This window comes from Falco cherrug, chromosome 7 (genome assembly GCF_023634085.1).
Source record: "Falco cherrug isolate bFalChe1 chromosome 7, bFalChe1.pri, whole genome shotgun sequence".
NCBI classification, from domain to species: Eukaryota; Metazoa; Chordata; class Aves; order Falconiformes; family Falconidae; genus Falco; species Falco cherrug.
Window position 1 is genome coordinate 60,033,198 of NC_073703.1, and position 12,890 is coordinate 60,046,087.

Sequence of the window (12,890 nt, forward strand, 5' to 3'; positions counted from 1 at the left end):
GCTGCTTGATTGAAACTCTGCATGTATTCGTCTTAATAAGAATAAATAAAGAATGTCTTCTGTTAGTTACCAAACACCAGGATTACTTCAAAACGACAAGGAGAAGTCCCTCTTCAATGCTAATATTTTGTCATGTCTGCCTCATGCACACAGGATGCTTAGGCTTCATTCCTCAGCAGAAACGCCGTCTATATCTCTATGCTCTACCTCAGGTTTAACTTGCTGTTTGGAACCCTTACTCAAAATGCATATCTGGTATTTTGATTATGAATTGTCACATAAACAGAGTGATTGATTTAAACTAATTTACATAGAAGCCTTTGTGGTGTTTGTGAGCAAGGGAAAACACACAGAAGCACGTGGCACTTAATTACATTGCTTAACAATAAATGTCAAGTTAAACCTTTTTAAAAAAGATGAATGCTGTACTTAAGGAAAGTGCAATTACATATCTGTGGTTTGAAATGTTTTGTACACTGTATATGTTAGAGGGCCAAAGTTCTGTGCGTGCAAAGGTGCTGACAGATTTCAGATGCTACAAGGCAGGCTTTAGTAACTGCTGTCTGCTTATTGCTTGCAGAGGGAACTAATTTACTGTAATGTGCTGTTAATCTGAGCTCATTTACTTGTATGCAGCCGCATTTGCATACAGACACACTTCTCAGAACTGATTGAGAACATGAGGGCTAATGGTCCTGATTTGGTAGATTGTTGCATATAAACAGGATTTGCATTCAAATTGGTGTGTTATATCACAGCCTGATTATACGTCCCATTTTAATAATGTTGAGCGAATGGCAATAGTAGATTTCAGAAAGCCACTCCTCTGATTATATGTTCCAGATCTAAATTTAATTAGAAATGTCTTTACCCCCCCTTTGCTGAAATTTAGTAACAGACATGTAATTTCTTCTCCCATCAAACAATGTATACACTTCTCTAACAAATTGTTATACTTTCCAAATCACATTCAATAATTTAATAAAAAGACTGTCATACTGCTTCTGTATTCCTTAGGGAGAGTAATGGAGAAGCAACGGAACTCCGCAGTGTTCATCTATTTCTTGCAGAATAGAAAAGAATAAGAGGAAGTGTATAGAGAGAAATAAGACAAGGTGCAGAGTTCCCCAGCCTAAGTCTGAGCAAATCCATATGTCTAGAGGACACTGCTCAGTACTGGGCAAAACCACTAGCTCAGTTCTTTTCAGTGTTTATAGCTATGCTATTATGGTGCAGCTCTCTATTCTCATCCTGAATTACAAACGAAAAAGAAGAGAATAAAATTGTGAGGATAACTATCCGACTACATCCAAAATTAAAACTAAGGTTAGCTCTAAGAGGAGCAGTTTCCCAGTCTAATTTGCCATCTGACTTCCACCAGTTCATCACCCCAGCAGTGGCATAACTCAGAGAGGTGTGTGTGGAGAGTAGTTCTCGCATACATTCAACGCTTGCACACCTAGACAGCTTTACTGTTGCCTTTTCTGAATGGGTGTGACAAAAGCCTGTCTTCCTCCTACTCCTCTGCACAGCAGCAACACATTCTCTCCATTACTGCTGGGATGTTAGAGCTTCTCCATTTCTCTGTGCTAAGATTTGTAGGTATTATAATGGAGCACGAGTCATTTGATAAAGACCGATAATTTCTTTTTTTTTTCAATCCATGAATTTGAAGAAAATATATGAAATATCATGGTTTCGGTACCATGAATTAAAGCTTTATAATTTAATTGTGCTGTGGCTTAACAGGGTTTTTTTTCCTGTTGCCTAGCAATGAGTTTTACCATGAGATTCACCATGTGCTTAAGATTCCATTATTAACTTCTGCTTTCAGAGGTTTAAAACTTTAATAAAAATTATTACTCATAGGACAACTCAGAAAGTTCATGTTGGAATTTCTTTTTGTTGTTACAGGGTCACTTACTAAGTAACCTGGAGGCAGAAAACTCTGGTGCCCTCCGATTTCTGTACCTATTTCCTATATGTAATAAATTTTGGAAGTAACTTCTCAAGCAAAAATTTTTTTGTGTGTTTGTGAAGCAGTAAACTATTTATAGAAGTGTTCTTTTACTTTAAAGATTCCACATGAAGATGTTTTTACCAAGGCATCTACCTCTGCTTAGACAAGTGCAGCGACTACTTTGTGCTTCCTCACAAAGCCGAATGCCTAGGAAAGGGTTTGAGCACTGGTGTTCGAGGTCTTCCCACATAGTAGTGAAATAAGTCTAGATGTTTTCTTTGGGAAAATGTAATGCTTGCTAGGTAGGAGGATCACACGGAGCTTGATGAAGGAGACTAGTGTTTGAAGAGGTTGGAGGAGCAGAACCTCTGGTAAGAGTGAAAAGAAAAGCTATAGGACAGGCCCAGAAAGTTACCTTGTTCTATACGAGGTGCTAGCTTCAAGTTAGGGACAGCAAATATATGCAAAACCAGACAACTTTTATCTGTGGGGAAAAAAAATCCTGTGGTGGTTGTTCTTGGTTTTTTGGTTTTTTTTTTTTTAATTACAGTTACCTCTGATCAGGGTGGGATTTGGACTCTATAAGGCAGTGCTGTACCTAAAAAGTACTTGAATTTGAGCTCACGGAGAAAAGGGCTGAAAAACACTTAATATCCAAGTGTTTTTTAAGAATCAGATGTTTGTGGCCAACAAAGTTATTGGAAACTGTCAGAATGATAGTAGTGCTGTGCCAATCATAGATGTATTTCTGAGCTGCCTCTTGCTGCAAAGCAGAAAGCAAAACCCCCAAACATTCGTAGTTTCTGTAGAGGGATTTAAGGAGGGAGACTATGATTAGTGTACTTGTAAATTTGGACTTAACAAAAGGTGCCAGAATCAGCCTTTAGGAAGGGGTGGGGGGTGGGGTGGGTGGGTGAGATACTTAGAGTTAATACTTTTTAAAAAGTACAACTGTCTATAACTTAACATTTCAAAATGATTGTGATTATTATGAAACGTTTGGTTTTGCATATTGAGATTTATGCACTGAACTATTTATAAAGGATCTGTGTGTTTAGTTGTGAATCTTTAAGGAACTTTACTCATGTTGTAAACTACTACTTTTGAACATCTGTATAATTTCAGTTTGTCACCTTTATAACGGTTAATTTTTAATTAAGAAGCATAGAAATTTAAAGTTTGCTTTCAAGTGGGCAAAGTAATTTTCACTGGAAAAGGAGGCGTTCATCAGCACTGGCATTTATCTTGCTTTACAACTAAGCAAGATTAAGAAAAACAAAAGTAGAAACCAGTTGGGTTTTTTTGGTCTTCTGGATTAACTGGCTTCTTTGTCCCGTGTTTATGTTTCAATACTTATATTTTTTAACTTTTCTCTGGGGTTATATAGTCTCAATATGATTACAAGTGCTAATTACTTTTAGAAAATTGCTAGGCATATGTCATTTTTGTTGACAAAGTACAGATAGTATAAAATAGGCCTATATAATATAGACCAGCATTAAATGTGAGTAAGTACAAGTGCAGTGCTTGCTGTGGTTAACGAAGTAGCATTTCCTGTTCAGCTGGACTGTCTTAAGCACCATCTAGCACTCCTGCAGCCTTTGTATAGAAAATGAGGAAAGGGGAGTGTACCAGTCAGTGCCTAATTTAGATGTCTGAAGTTAGAATTTGCAGCTAACCTTCCCCATCCCCCTTCTCCCTTAAGTGCTCTGAAATTTTCTGTCTTCATCAGCCTGTCTTGAAAAATTCCATTTCTCACTGGAGTGGTACATTGTGTTAGTGGTCTGAATTTCACATCGCTTGTGCTTTCCCAGAAGATCATCATCCATACAAGAACTGAATGAAAATGAATGAGTGTTCCCCTGCCAGGGTGCAATAGTCCAGGACAATAACTCAGGGACCAGCAAAATGCCAGTTGTTTTTGCTGTTAAAATTACACTGAGGGAATGTGTAAAATAAAAAGAGAACGTAAAATCTTGCTCTTGTTTGGCATTTTCCTGTGTTAAAGCAGCTCATACTATTGAATCTTAGATACGTTGCATGAATGAGAAACGTACTGTGTAACTGCATTATGTCTGTGGAGAGAAAAGTGAGGGGGAGACATTTGTGGTCTTTAATGTAGTTAGGATTTCTAAAGCTTCTGTACAGCAGAGATAAAAGACCTTGCACATGGCTGCTGGGTAGTACGAGTGCACTGGTACTAACCTGCACCACGTCAGAATTGAATTGAGGATCTCCTGAAGCTTGGTTAAACTGTTGGGAAATGTTTAGGTGAAGCATGGCTTGGCTTTACATTACATAGAGTAGGCCTAGGACTATTTCTGTTCTCATGAAAAGAACATTTATTGCAGTACACAGTGCTCTGGAGGGAGTTATTTGGCTCTCCTGGAAATCTCTTCTGGTAAAGAACATAAATAATCACAGCATTCTCATATTTGAGCCTAGTATCTTTAATGGTCACTCTTATTTGATGCCTAGCAACCAGTAAACTTTGTTTATTGTGTGATGTCTAAGGTATGTTGTAAGCTTGTGTAATCATTCCTGGTAATTTTCATTTACAAATCTGTTGGGGTTTTTGGGGTTTTTTTGTTTGTTTTCTCCCAACAGCAGTTCTTTTCCTAGAAAAAAATCAGTACCGATAGCTCTAACTTTGCAAGAAGAAACCAGAAAAGGTTACTGAAGATTTATATGTAGTTTCAAAGTGATAAGAAGCAAGCAAAATTGTTTCAAATTAATGGAAACAATTCTGAAGCCATGTCTGTTGCACAAACCCTGGAATTTGAGCCCGAATTTTACCTGACTTTTGCTTCTAACCTGTGATTAAGCAGGGCAAAGTAAAAGTCTTAAATTGAATTGCTGCTTTTTTTTGAGAATTAATTCAATAAGCATTGTGCTCATAAAGTTAATAATAAAGTTGCACTCACAGTTTTGAGTGATCAGCAAAGATTGCACCTCTTAGAAAAATAATGTCGTGATCCTGTACTGAAAGCGTGACTAAAAGGGCGTATCAGTATCATTCTTTCGAGGTGTCCTTGGTTCACTTGCTTTATGTTACAGGAAACAAAGGACTGCAATAAAACACAAAGTGCCTTAAATAAAAACACCTCAGACCTCCAACATACATTCTAATTGTTGTCTTCTAGGTTGACTGGGGTCAACTGGACTATTTAGTAATTGACATGCCACCTGGGACTGGAGATGTACAGCTGTCGGTCTCACAGAATATTCCAATTGCAGGTAGGTGCATTGCTTGGCCATTTTAGAGATTTGAAGTTAGTTAAGTTCAGTAGCTTTTGAAAAATCTTGTTTTAACATGCTGGTCAAAAATTCTTTTAATTGTCTTTCTAAGGCACTAAGAAACTGTTCTGTCAGTCATGTGGTGATAAAAAACACTGTCAGTGGCTTTTAACATGTTAGCGTTTTGATTGTGTTACTTTCTTTTAAGCTAAGTTTTGAAAAGATTGAGAAGTCAAGTGTGGCAGTACTTGAAGAAAAGGCAGTCATGCCAAAACCTGGTAGGGTTGGTAGTAGAAAATATTTTCTTTGTCTGTATGTACTGCATAGTAAAGCCAATACTTTAAAATAATTTGTCTTTGTGCTTGCTTTTTAATTAGAAGCTTGACAACACTGTTAATGCACAACATTTATTCAGATAACATATGCAGCACTGTAATACACTAATGCATTCTTTTTCCTCTCGTGTTACAAATTTAACTTTTGATAGTGGATTTAAACTTCGACAAATCAGTCCTGAGGTATTCAGGCAGCCCTCTAATCTCGTTGGTTTCAGTGGGAGTTAGAAATACTGCTTCTGAAAGAATGCTGAGCATCTCATGAGATCTGATAGACAGTGATGGTTTATTACCTGCCTGACATACTTCAACAGAAGCAGCTGTCAATAGCCAACACAATCGATGTTAGGGACTCAGTGGTAAAAGAGACAAAGCAATACTTATGGTTCCAGGCGTAATTTAATAATTGCAGTGGCTTTTCACCAGGAGGATAGTGTAGCACTGGAACATCTTACCCAAAGAGCCCATGGGATCTCTGTCCTTGGCAGTTGTCCTGATAGTACTAAAGAATGCTTTAGCTGACCCTGTCTAGTGTTGTCAGGAGATGACCTCCAGAGACCTTTTCCAACAACCAGAAAGTTTGTGATTCTGAGTTATTAAGGAATCAGTGGGACTGCTTGCTCCACTTTTTGGTGGTATCATAAATAAATGGATGCAAACCCCAAATGGTAGCATCTTTTACTGCTCCTATTCTTTTCTGAGTGCAGACTGGCTCACGCGTGCCAGCAAGCCCTGGTTCCCTCCAACACTCCTTTCTCTCTGCAGTTTGGTGGCAGTAACATACTGAAGTGAAGCAACTAAAGATTAAACTTGTCCAAGTATTTCACTTGCATGTAGAACTCTTACCAGGCTGCCTTATAAGTTTAGTGAGTAAAGAATTGTGCATCTCTAAAACTTTATAGACTAGGATAAAAGATTAGCTACAGGTACAGGTAGAAGGACTGGTGGCGTTGTAGACATGCCCATACATCAAGGCAGTAGAGCTAACAGATTTTGGGACATATCTCCTAGTTTCACAGCAAAATGATCACTGCTGTTACAGCACAGTGAAGTCTACAGGAATGAAAGGAGACCTTTAACAATCAGGCAGCAGCTTGTGTCTTCTCCTTAACACAGTCATATCTCAGCTGCAATTATACATGATAACTACAGTTACTCATATCTACAAGTAAAAAATTTTGAGAAATAGTTAAATTTAGTGTTAAGGCTGCGTGGTGATATCTCATGATCTTCCATGATGTCAGGTTCAGAAAAACTTAAATCTTTTGACATACAAAACTCAAATGTTAAAGCACATGCTAACTCAGCTGTAACACTCTGGTCCCAAAACTGTTAATAACCATGAGAAGTTCTCTCTGGTGTGATTACGTTGAGTGGTGGAAGACAGCAAATCAACAGAGTTGTGATGAAGGATTTAATGATTGGTGTGGTTTTTTGTTTTTGGTTTTTTTTTTTTTTTTTCTGTGAGTAGTAGAAGAGGAGGCTTCTAGTGCCTTAGCTTATCTGTGACCTGGAGCATGTGAAAAGCAAACCATGATTCATACCCATTTTCTTCAATATAGTGCTCAGTAGGTTGCAACTGTGAGTAGCAAAGCAGGAGGGCCTTTCACTCCCAAGGTTTTAAGCAGTGAGGTGAAGCATGACAGTGTATGGAAGCTTTTGGTAAGGTAGAACTTCACATTAAATCTTGTACGTAAGGGCGGTAAAATTATTAATTAAAGAACTGTCGCTTTATATTTGTGGATTCTGATTTTTTTGAAGTATGATGGGTATTGATAATTGCTATTAACTACAGTGCGCCTAAATACCCTAATTTAAAATGGAAAAGGTTGTTATGCTCTTGATCTTCAAGGGATTATTGTGCCCTTTCCCCACAGAATTCTACATTGTCTTCAGAAGTGTGAGTGGTTGTGTTGTTGGTGCGCTGAGCCCTCTGGGACAGAGAGGTGATGGAGGAAAGTGGTTTAATCCTGTATTTCTTTCAAGCTTTGAAGGTCTGTGGAAGGTAGCACGATCTTGCTAACTGGTGTACTACATGAGTAGATGGAAGCCTTAATTTGTGGGTTTTTTTCATAATACCTACATCTTTGTGGAATGTAATAGAAGTTAACAAAAGCAAAACAAGTTAAAAAAAGCTGGATTTTCTTGCTGAAGTCAGCAATGTCCTCATTCTTGTGTAGGTGTAACAAAGCGAAGAATTAAGAGGAAATAATTTTAATTCAGTATTTTCATTAGTTTTCCATATGATTGTCAGAAACCTGTGGTTTTCATACCTGTTGAATCAGTTTTGGGGCAACTCAAAGTAGACAAGATGCTGATTTAAAAAAGAAAAGGAAAACAGGTTTAAAACAACAATAAGCAATGCAGATTTTCTTGATATGCTGTAAAAGTGGGTAAATTCTTGCCCATATCTTTCTCTAAACTCTTCACTGTGGCTTTCTGGCGTTTTTTAATTTTAATTTGTAGAAATACGCGCTTTTACAGCTTCCTGACTGAAGGCAGCACTTTGATTTGAATTCTGAAATGACTTTACATTGTTACCATAGTTGCTCAGTTAATCTTTTACTTTGTCAATCCTAACTTCATAAAATTAGGAATGATAGAACCACTTTACATTTGTCTTTCCCATTAGCTCATTTTGTTGAGCGTGTTGAGGTCAGCTCTTTCAGTTTTAAAAAAGCAAGTGTATTGTGCTTTTGATGAAGACCAGCTCAGCAGACAAGGAGTGATAAGATTTGTAGCTCCCTGTGTTTTTACTGGCTCAATGAATTTTAGTGATTTATAAAGAATTTTCTCTATTGTATGTTGTGGGTATTTTTCATTCTCATTGGAAGGGCTTTTTTTTTTTTTGCGTTACAGCTTGAACTGTGCTTTCTTCTTTTACTCTTGTTACTCAGTTTCTGTCCCTTTGACAGTCCCTGGCCTTGTTTAGCATGCTTTTATTTTCTTCGGTCCTGTTTCTTTCAAGAGTATGGAAGATAGTGTTACAGATATCAACGATGATGTCTTTGAAGCAGTCTACAGATTTCTGCTGGTTTTGTGGGCTCCATCTTCATTTGCAATTCATGTTTCTAAGCTGTGTGTTGTCTTCCTTTTTTTTTTTTTTTTTTTTTTTTTTTGGTACAGAAAGTATTTTGTGTTGTACCATTCTGTTCCCTCTCCAGTTTTCTTGTTCTTTCTTTATTGTTTGAAGATGTCTTGGACAGTCACGGTGTTAGTAGCATAATTTCTGTCTTTTTACTCAGAGACAGCATATATATCTTAGTTAAGTACATTTAGAAGTGCATTATCTAGTTTGCATGAAAGTTGTACTTTGATTTGCATGCATGCATATGTGAGATACAGTAATTGCATTACGGTTTCTTCATTATTTATCTGTGGCTTCCTAAGGATAGACAGTGTAGAAAATTTTTATTCTGTCTCTGAACAAGTTTACAAAACCTGCACGCACATTTTGCCAGCCACTCACAGATTTTCCTGAATGTGAGAAAGAACAGTGATAAATGTGTTTTGTCGGGGGTGGGTTTGCCCAGATGGGGCATGAAAAACTGTAGACTGTAGTATTGCAACATCTGACAATGAGAGGGACTGATAGGATGTGTGAAATGGTATTGGATTTTAATTTTAGAAGACTTACACACCCACCCCCCACCCCCAATCACAGGTAACATAACTTTCTTGAGTCAAAAAGATATCAGAGCAATACCTAATGTGTAAAAGCAAACACCACAATATGTCTTAAAATTCTTACTGTCATTGAAGAGAATATCAGCCTTACACAACTTCAGCTGGAGTGACAGTTTTGCGTGGGTACTTTGTTAAATATGATGAAAAGGAAACTACTGTAACTTTCTGGTTTTATTTTATAATTCTTAGTCACTTTACAAGGACATGCATCTTATTTAGCATATTGTTCTTTAATCTGTAACTTTTCTCATGTTGCATTCATTCTTCAACAAAGTAGTAGATGAGAAATGATATGAAAACTTGAAAATGTGATGTGTATTTCTGCTCAACCACTACTTCTTTCTCCAGATGCAAGTCTGCTTTCCAAATAGAAATCCAGGGTCAGTCTAGACAAAAAATCTGTGTCTTTATGGTCTGTTGTTACTTAATTATATGTAGTTCTACTTCTTTACTTCTGCTTTGTCCTTCTGTTTCAACTTGTGCATGAGATGTCCAGAAGTGGGTTCTTTGTCATGTATTGAACATGCATGCTTGGGAAGGTTTGAAGCATCCTTACACGTTTTCTAGCTTTTAAAACACAAGGGGTTTCTAATGACATTATGATGTTTAGTATAAAGATATAGCATAAACCAATGATATTACGAAGAAATAAGGCTTGTGATTGCTTTGCATTATCTAGCTGCTAAATTGAGAAATGTAAGTGTGTGCATTTGTTTGATTATTTAGATAAAGGAGCAGTAAACAAAATTAATAAATAATATTGGATATGGGGAGTTAGCTGCCCTGAAGACTGAGAGAGAAGTTTATCATACTGTCTCTTTAGAGTGCAGTCTGTGTGGGCAGCAGCAAGGGCATCTCAGTTCAAGAGGCAACCCCAGAGGCTTGCACACGTGTTTCTTACTTGTGGAGAAGTTGCATTGTGGGGGCTGACCAGTAAATAAATTTGGCTGTCTACTGCCCTTTCTTTATTAATGTGTAAGTGGAGTTTGTGTTAGTGAAGTGTTACAGCTTGACAGCCCTGGGACTGACACTCTGTCTCAATTGACAAAACTGACTCCAGGTTAATACTACAATTGTTTCATCTGCTAAACTTTGTCATACCGCTCTTTGCTTTGGATATTGAGATGCCATGGCAGTGAAAACCATTAGAAATATACACTTGTCCAGTGGGAAGTGAACTGAGACAACTAAATAATTTCACATCTTACTGAACAATCTTATAATAATTACAGTAGTGAGCACTAGACTAAACTGTGTTTGTAAAGGAGACCTAGAGGTAAACGGTTTAGTGTTTTATTTCAGTGGTGTTGATTTTCCCACCTTTTGGAAGTAATACAGGGAGTTTTTGTTACTTCAAATAAAAATTTGTAAAGAATCATAATTAATAGGGTTTCTTTTGACGGCAGTGCTTTGATGGTTAGGTTTAAATAAAAACAAAAGGTGTATTTCTGTCTTTACTGGTTAAGCATTAAAAGTCTTACTTCTATTTAGATACATGTATTGAAGGGGAAGGAGTAGAGAGATGCCACTAACTTGAAGACACTTGGCATTTTAAAATTCTGAATGAAATGTGACATACCAAACTGGTGAACCAAACTATTTACTCATATTTATATGAGTGTCACACAGAGCAGGGTTAGCCTTGTACGCAACTGTTTTACAGCAGCGTGTGGGATTTAGGAGAACTGGATCCTGCCTCAACATATAATCATGTGCAAGAACAGGAAGTTTCAGGTGATGAGTAGACTGTTCAGAAACGAGCATTAAAACCAGCACTAATAGGATTTCAAATAAGCTTTTTAAAAAGTAAATACTGTCAATGTTTTATAAAACTGTGCATGAATTAGGGTGAAAAAGAATTGTGATTTCTAAGATATAGGTGTCTTTTAAAATTAACCGAAATTGCAAGCTGAGTAGGTATGGTGCTGTTCTCTTGTCTTTTCTGAAGAGAAATGATCAAAAAACCCCATGCTGCAATACAAGTTGTGTGTAGCATATAGTGTAAGATTAGAGAAGTACATGTATTCTGTCATTGCTCTTTGTGTAAGTGTCTGTTTGCCCTTTGTTGAATCTCTCTTACTTTGATGCAAATCACAGGTGCAAGGCATCTGGTCTTCTTTCGTTTAGTTTAACAACAATCCACAAGGTTTTTCTCAGTTTCTGAGCTTGCTTTCTCCTTTTGTGGAGGAGGTATATAGTTAGTTTCTACAGTAAATTTCTGAAGGTATTTTATGTAAGCCATCTGGGTAATAGTAAAATTTCCTTGATCTATTTTTGAATGGCAAATATTTTTAATACCAGATTATTATGTAGATTTACTCTTTCTTTAACGTTGTATTTTGACATTTTAAAAAAATACAGGATAGGAGATGCACATAGGTTTAGGCTAGATTGACAAACAGAAACAACTTGGTCACACTGGTGGAAATTTAAAAATAGTTCTTTGTATTCATCCAAATATAATTTGTATGCTGAATTAGTTTGCTTCTGTTGTCAGAAAAAATGTAGTTGACAAATGCAAATATCATCAGGGTTATCTTAGCTTTGGACACTCCTGGTACCAGTATGAAGTGTCAGACTTGGTAGACTCTGTAAACTTAATTTAGAGACCAAAATGCTGTATCAGTTTACACATTAATACCTCACAGTGTTTAAGTATAAATTTAAATTTAACTCTTGGCTCATGGAGATTGATTTAACACACACTGTCTGCCCAAGCTGAAGCGATAGTATATTCAGTGCAAGTTCTTTAAATTTTATCATTCCTGAAAAATAGTTTCCAGCTATTGGGGGAAGAAAGTTGTGAGTTATACAGGCTTCAAAAACTGAGGTTCTCTGAGGTCTGGCAACAGTAGCTAAGTTTAAGTACTAGATTAGCTGCAATTGCCTCCTCTTTTTTAAACCAATTATTCTGAATAGGAAGAATAAATGAGCATAGTGTTCAGCTGACAATTGCAAAAGACAAGAGAAATCCATATGAATAATGGTTCTGCATTCTCTCCTTTAGTTTGTTCTTATGAAAAAATAAATGTTTAAATTCACCCTTTTACCACCCCCACCTCTGGAGGAAGAATAGTAAAAAAACAGGATGGGTTTTGGAGGTGTTGTCTTTTTTTCTGTAGTAGGGTCACTCCTTCACCCAGTTCTCCTCTTTGGATTAGGACCTCTCTTTAAAAAAAAAAAAAAATCATATTCATTTGTCAAAAGAGACTGTTTGGACTTTGGTTTTGCCTGGTACAGTGCTCATAATCTGGACATGATTGGTAAATGCCCTTGAAAGCAGGAGGTAGAATGGAGTAGAGCAGAAAAATGCTACTTCAGTTAGCTAAGGAAAAGTGTAAAGTGGCAGTGTCTGTGAGAGAGTAGCTTTTTATTTTATGCCTATACTTTGCACGTAATGCTTGTTTACAGATATTGCTACATTTTTTTTCAGTGTTTTCACTCTGCTAAATAAATACTGCCTCATAAATTGCATTATTGTGACATACATATTCAATTCGCCGTGACCAAACCCAAACATTTTAACACAGTTGTCTTTGCACACCTTTCTCCATGTCATCTAGTGTGAAATGGATATTACAATACTTAACTGATCAGTTAGATGAGGGCAGTTTAACTTCAGGGTGACAGCTTTATCCAGCTTGTGATATTCCTCTCCTCGTTGGTTTCGC

The 12,890-nt window shown here is 36.9% G+C and overlaps 1 protein-coding gene across 6 annotated transcripts in view; it reads left to right on the top strand.

The window, feature by feature from the left end:
- The window catches only part of NUBPL (NUBP iron-sulfur cluster assembly factor, mitochondrial), a 159,222-nt gene that overhangs the window by 48,625 nt on the left and 97,707 nt on the right, over positions 1 to 12,890 (top strand). For all 6 annotated transcript variants that reach the window (XR_008733128.1, XM_055715913.1, XM_055715914.1 and 3 more), the window contains exon 7: positions 5,104 to 5,197. Coding sequence is in view for 5 of the 6 variants with exons in the window: in XM_055715913.1 (XP_055571888.1) it covers positions 5,104 to 5,197 (94 nt within the window). In the remaining variant the exon portion in view is untranslated. The remainder of the gene's footprint in view (positions 1 to 5,103; positions 5,198 to 12,890) is intronic.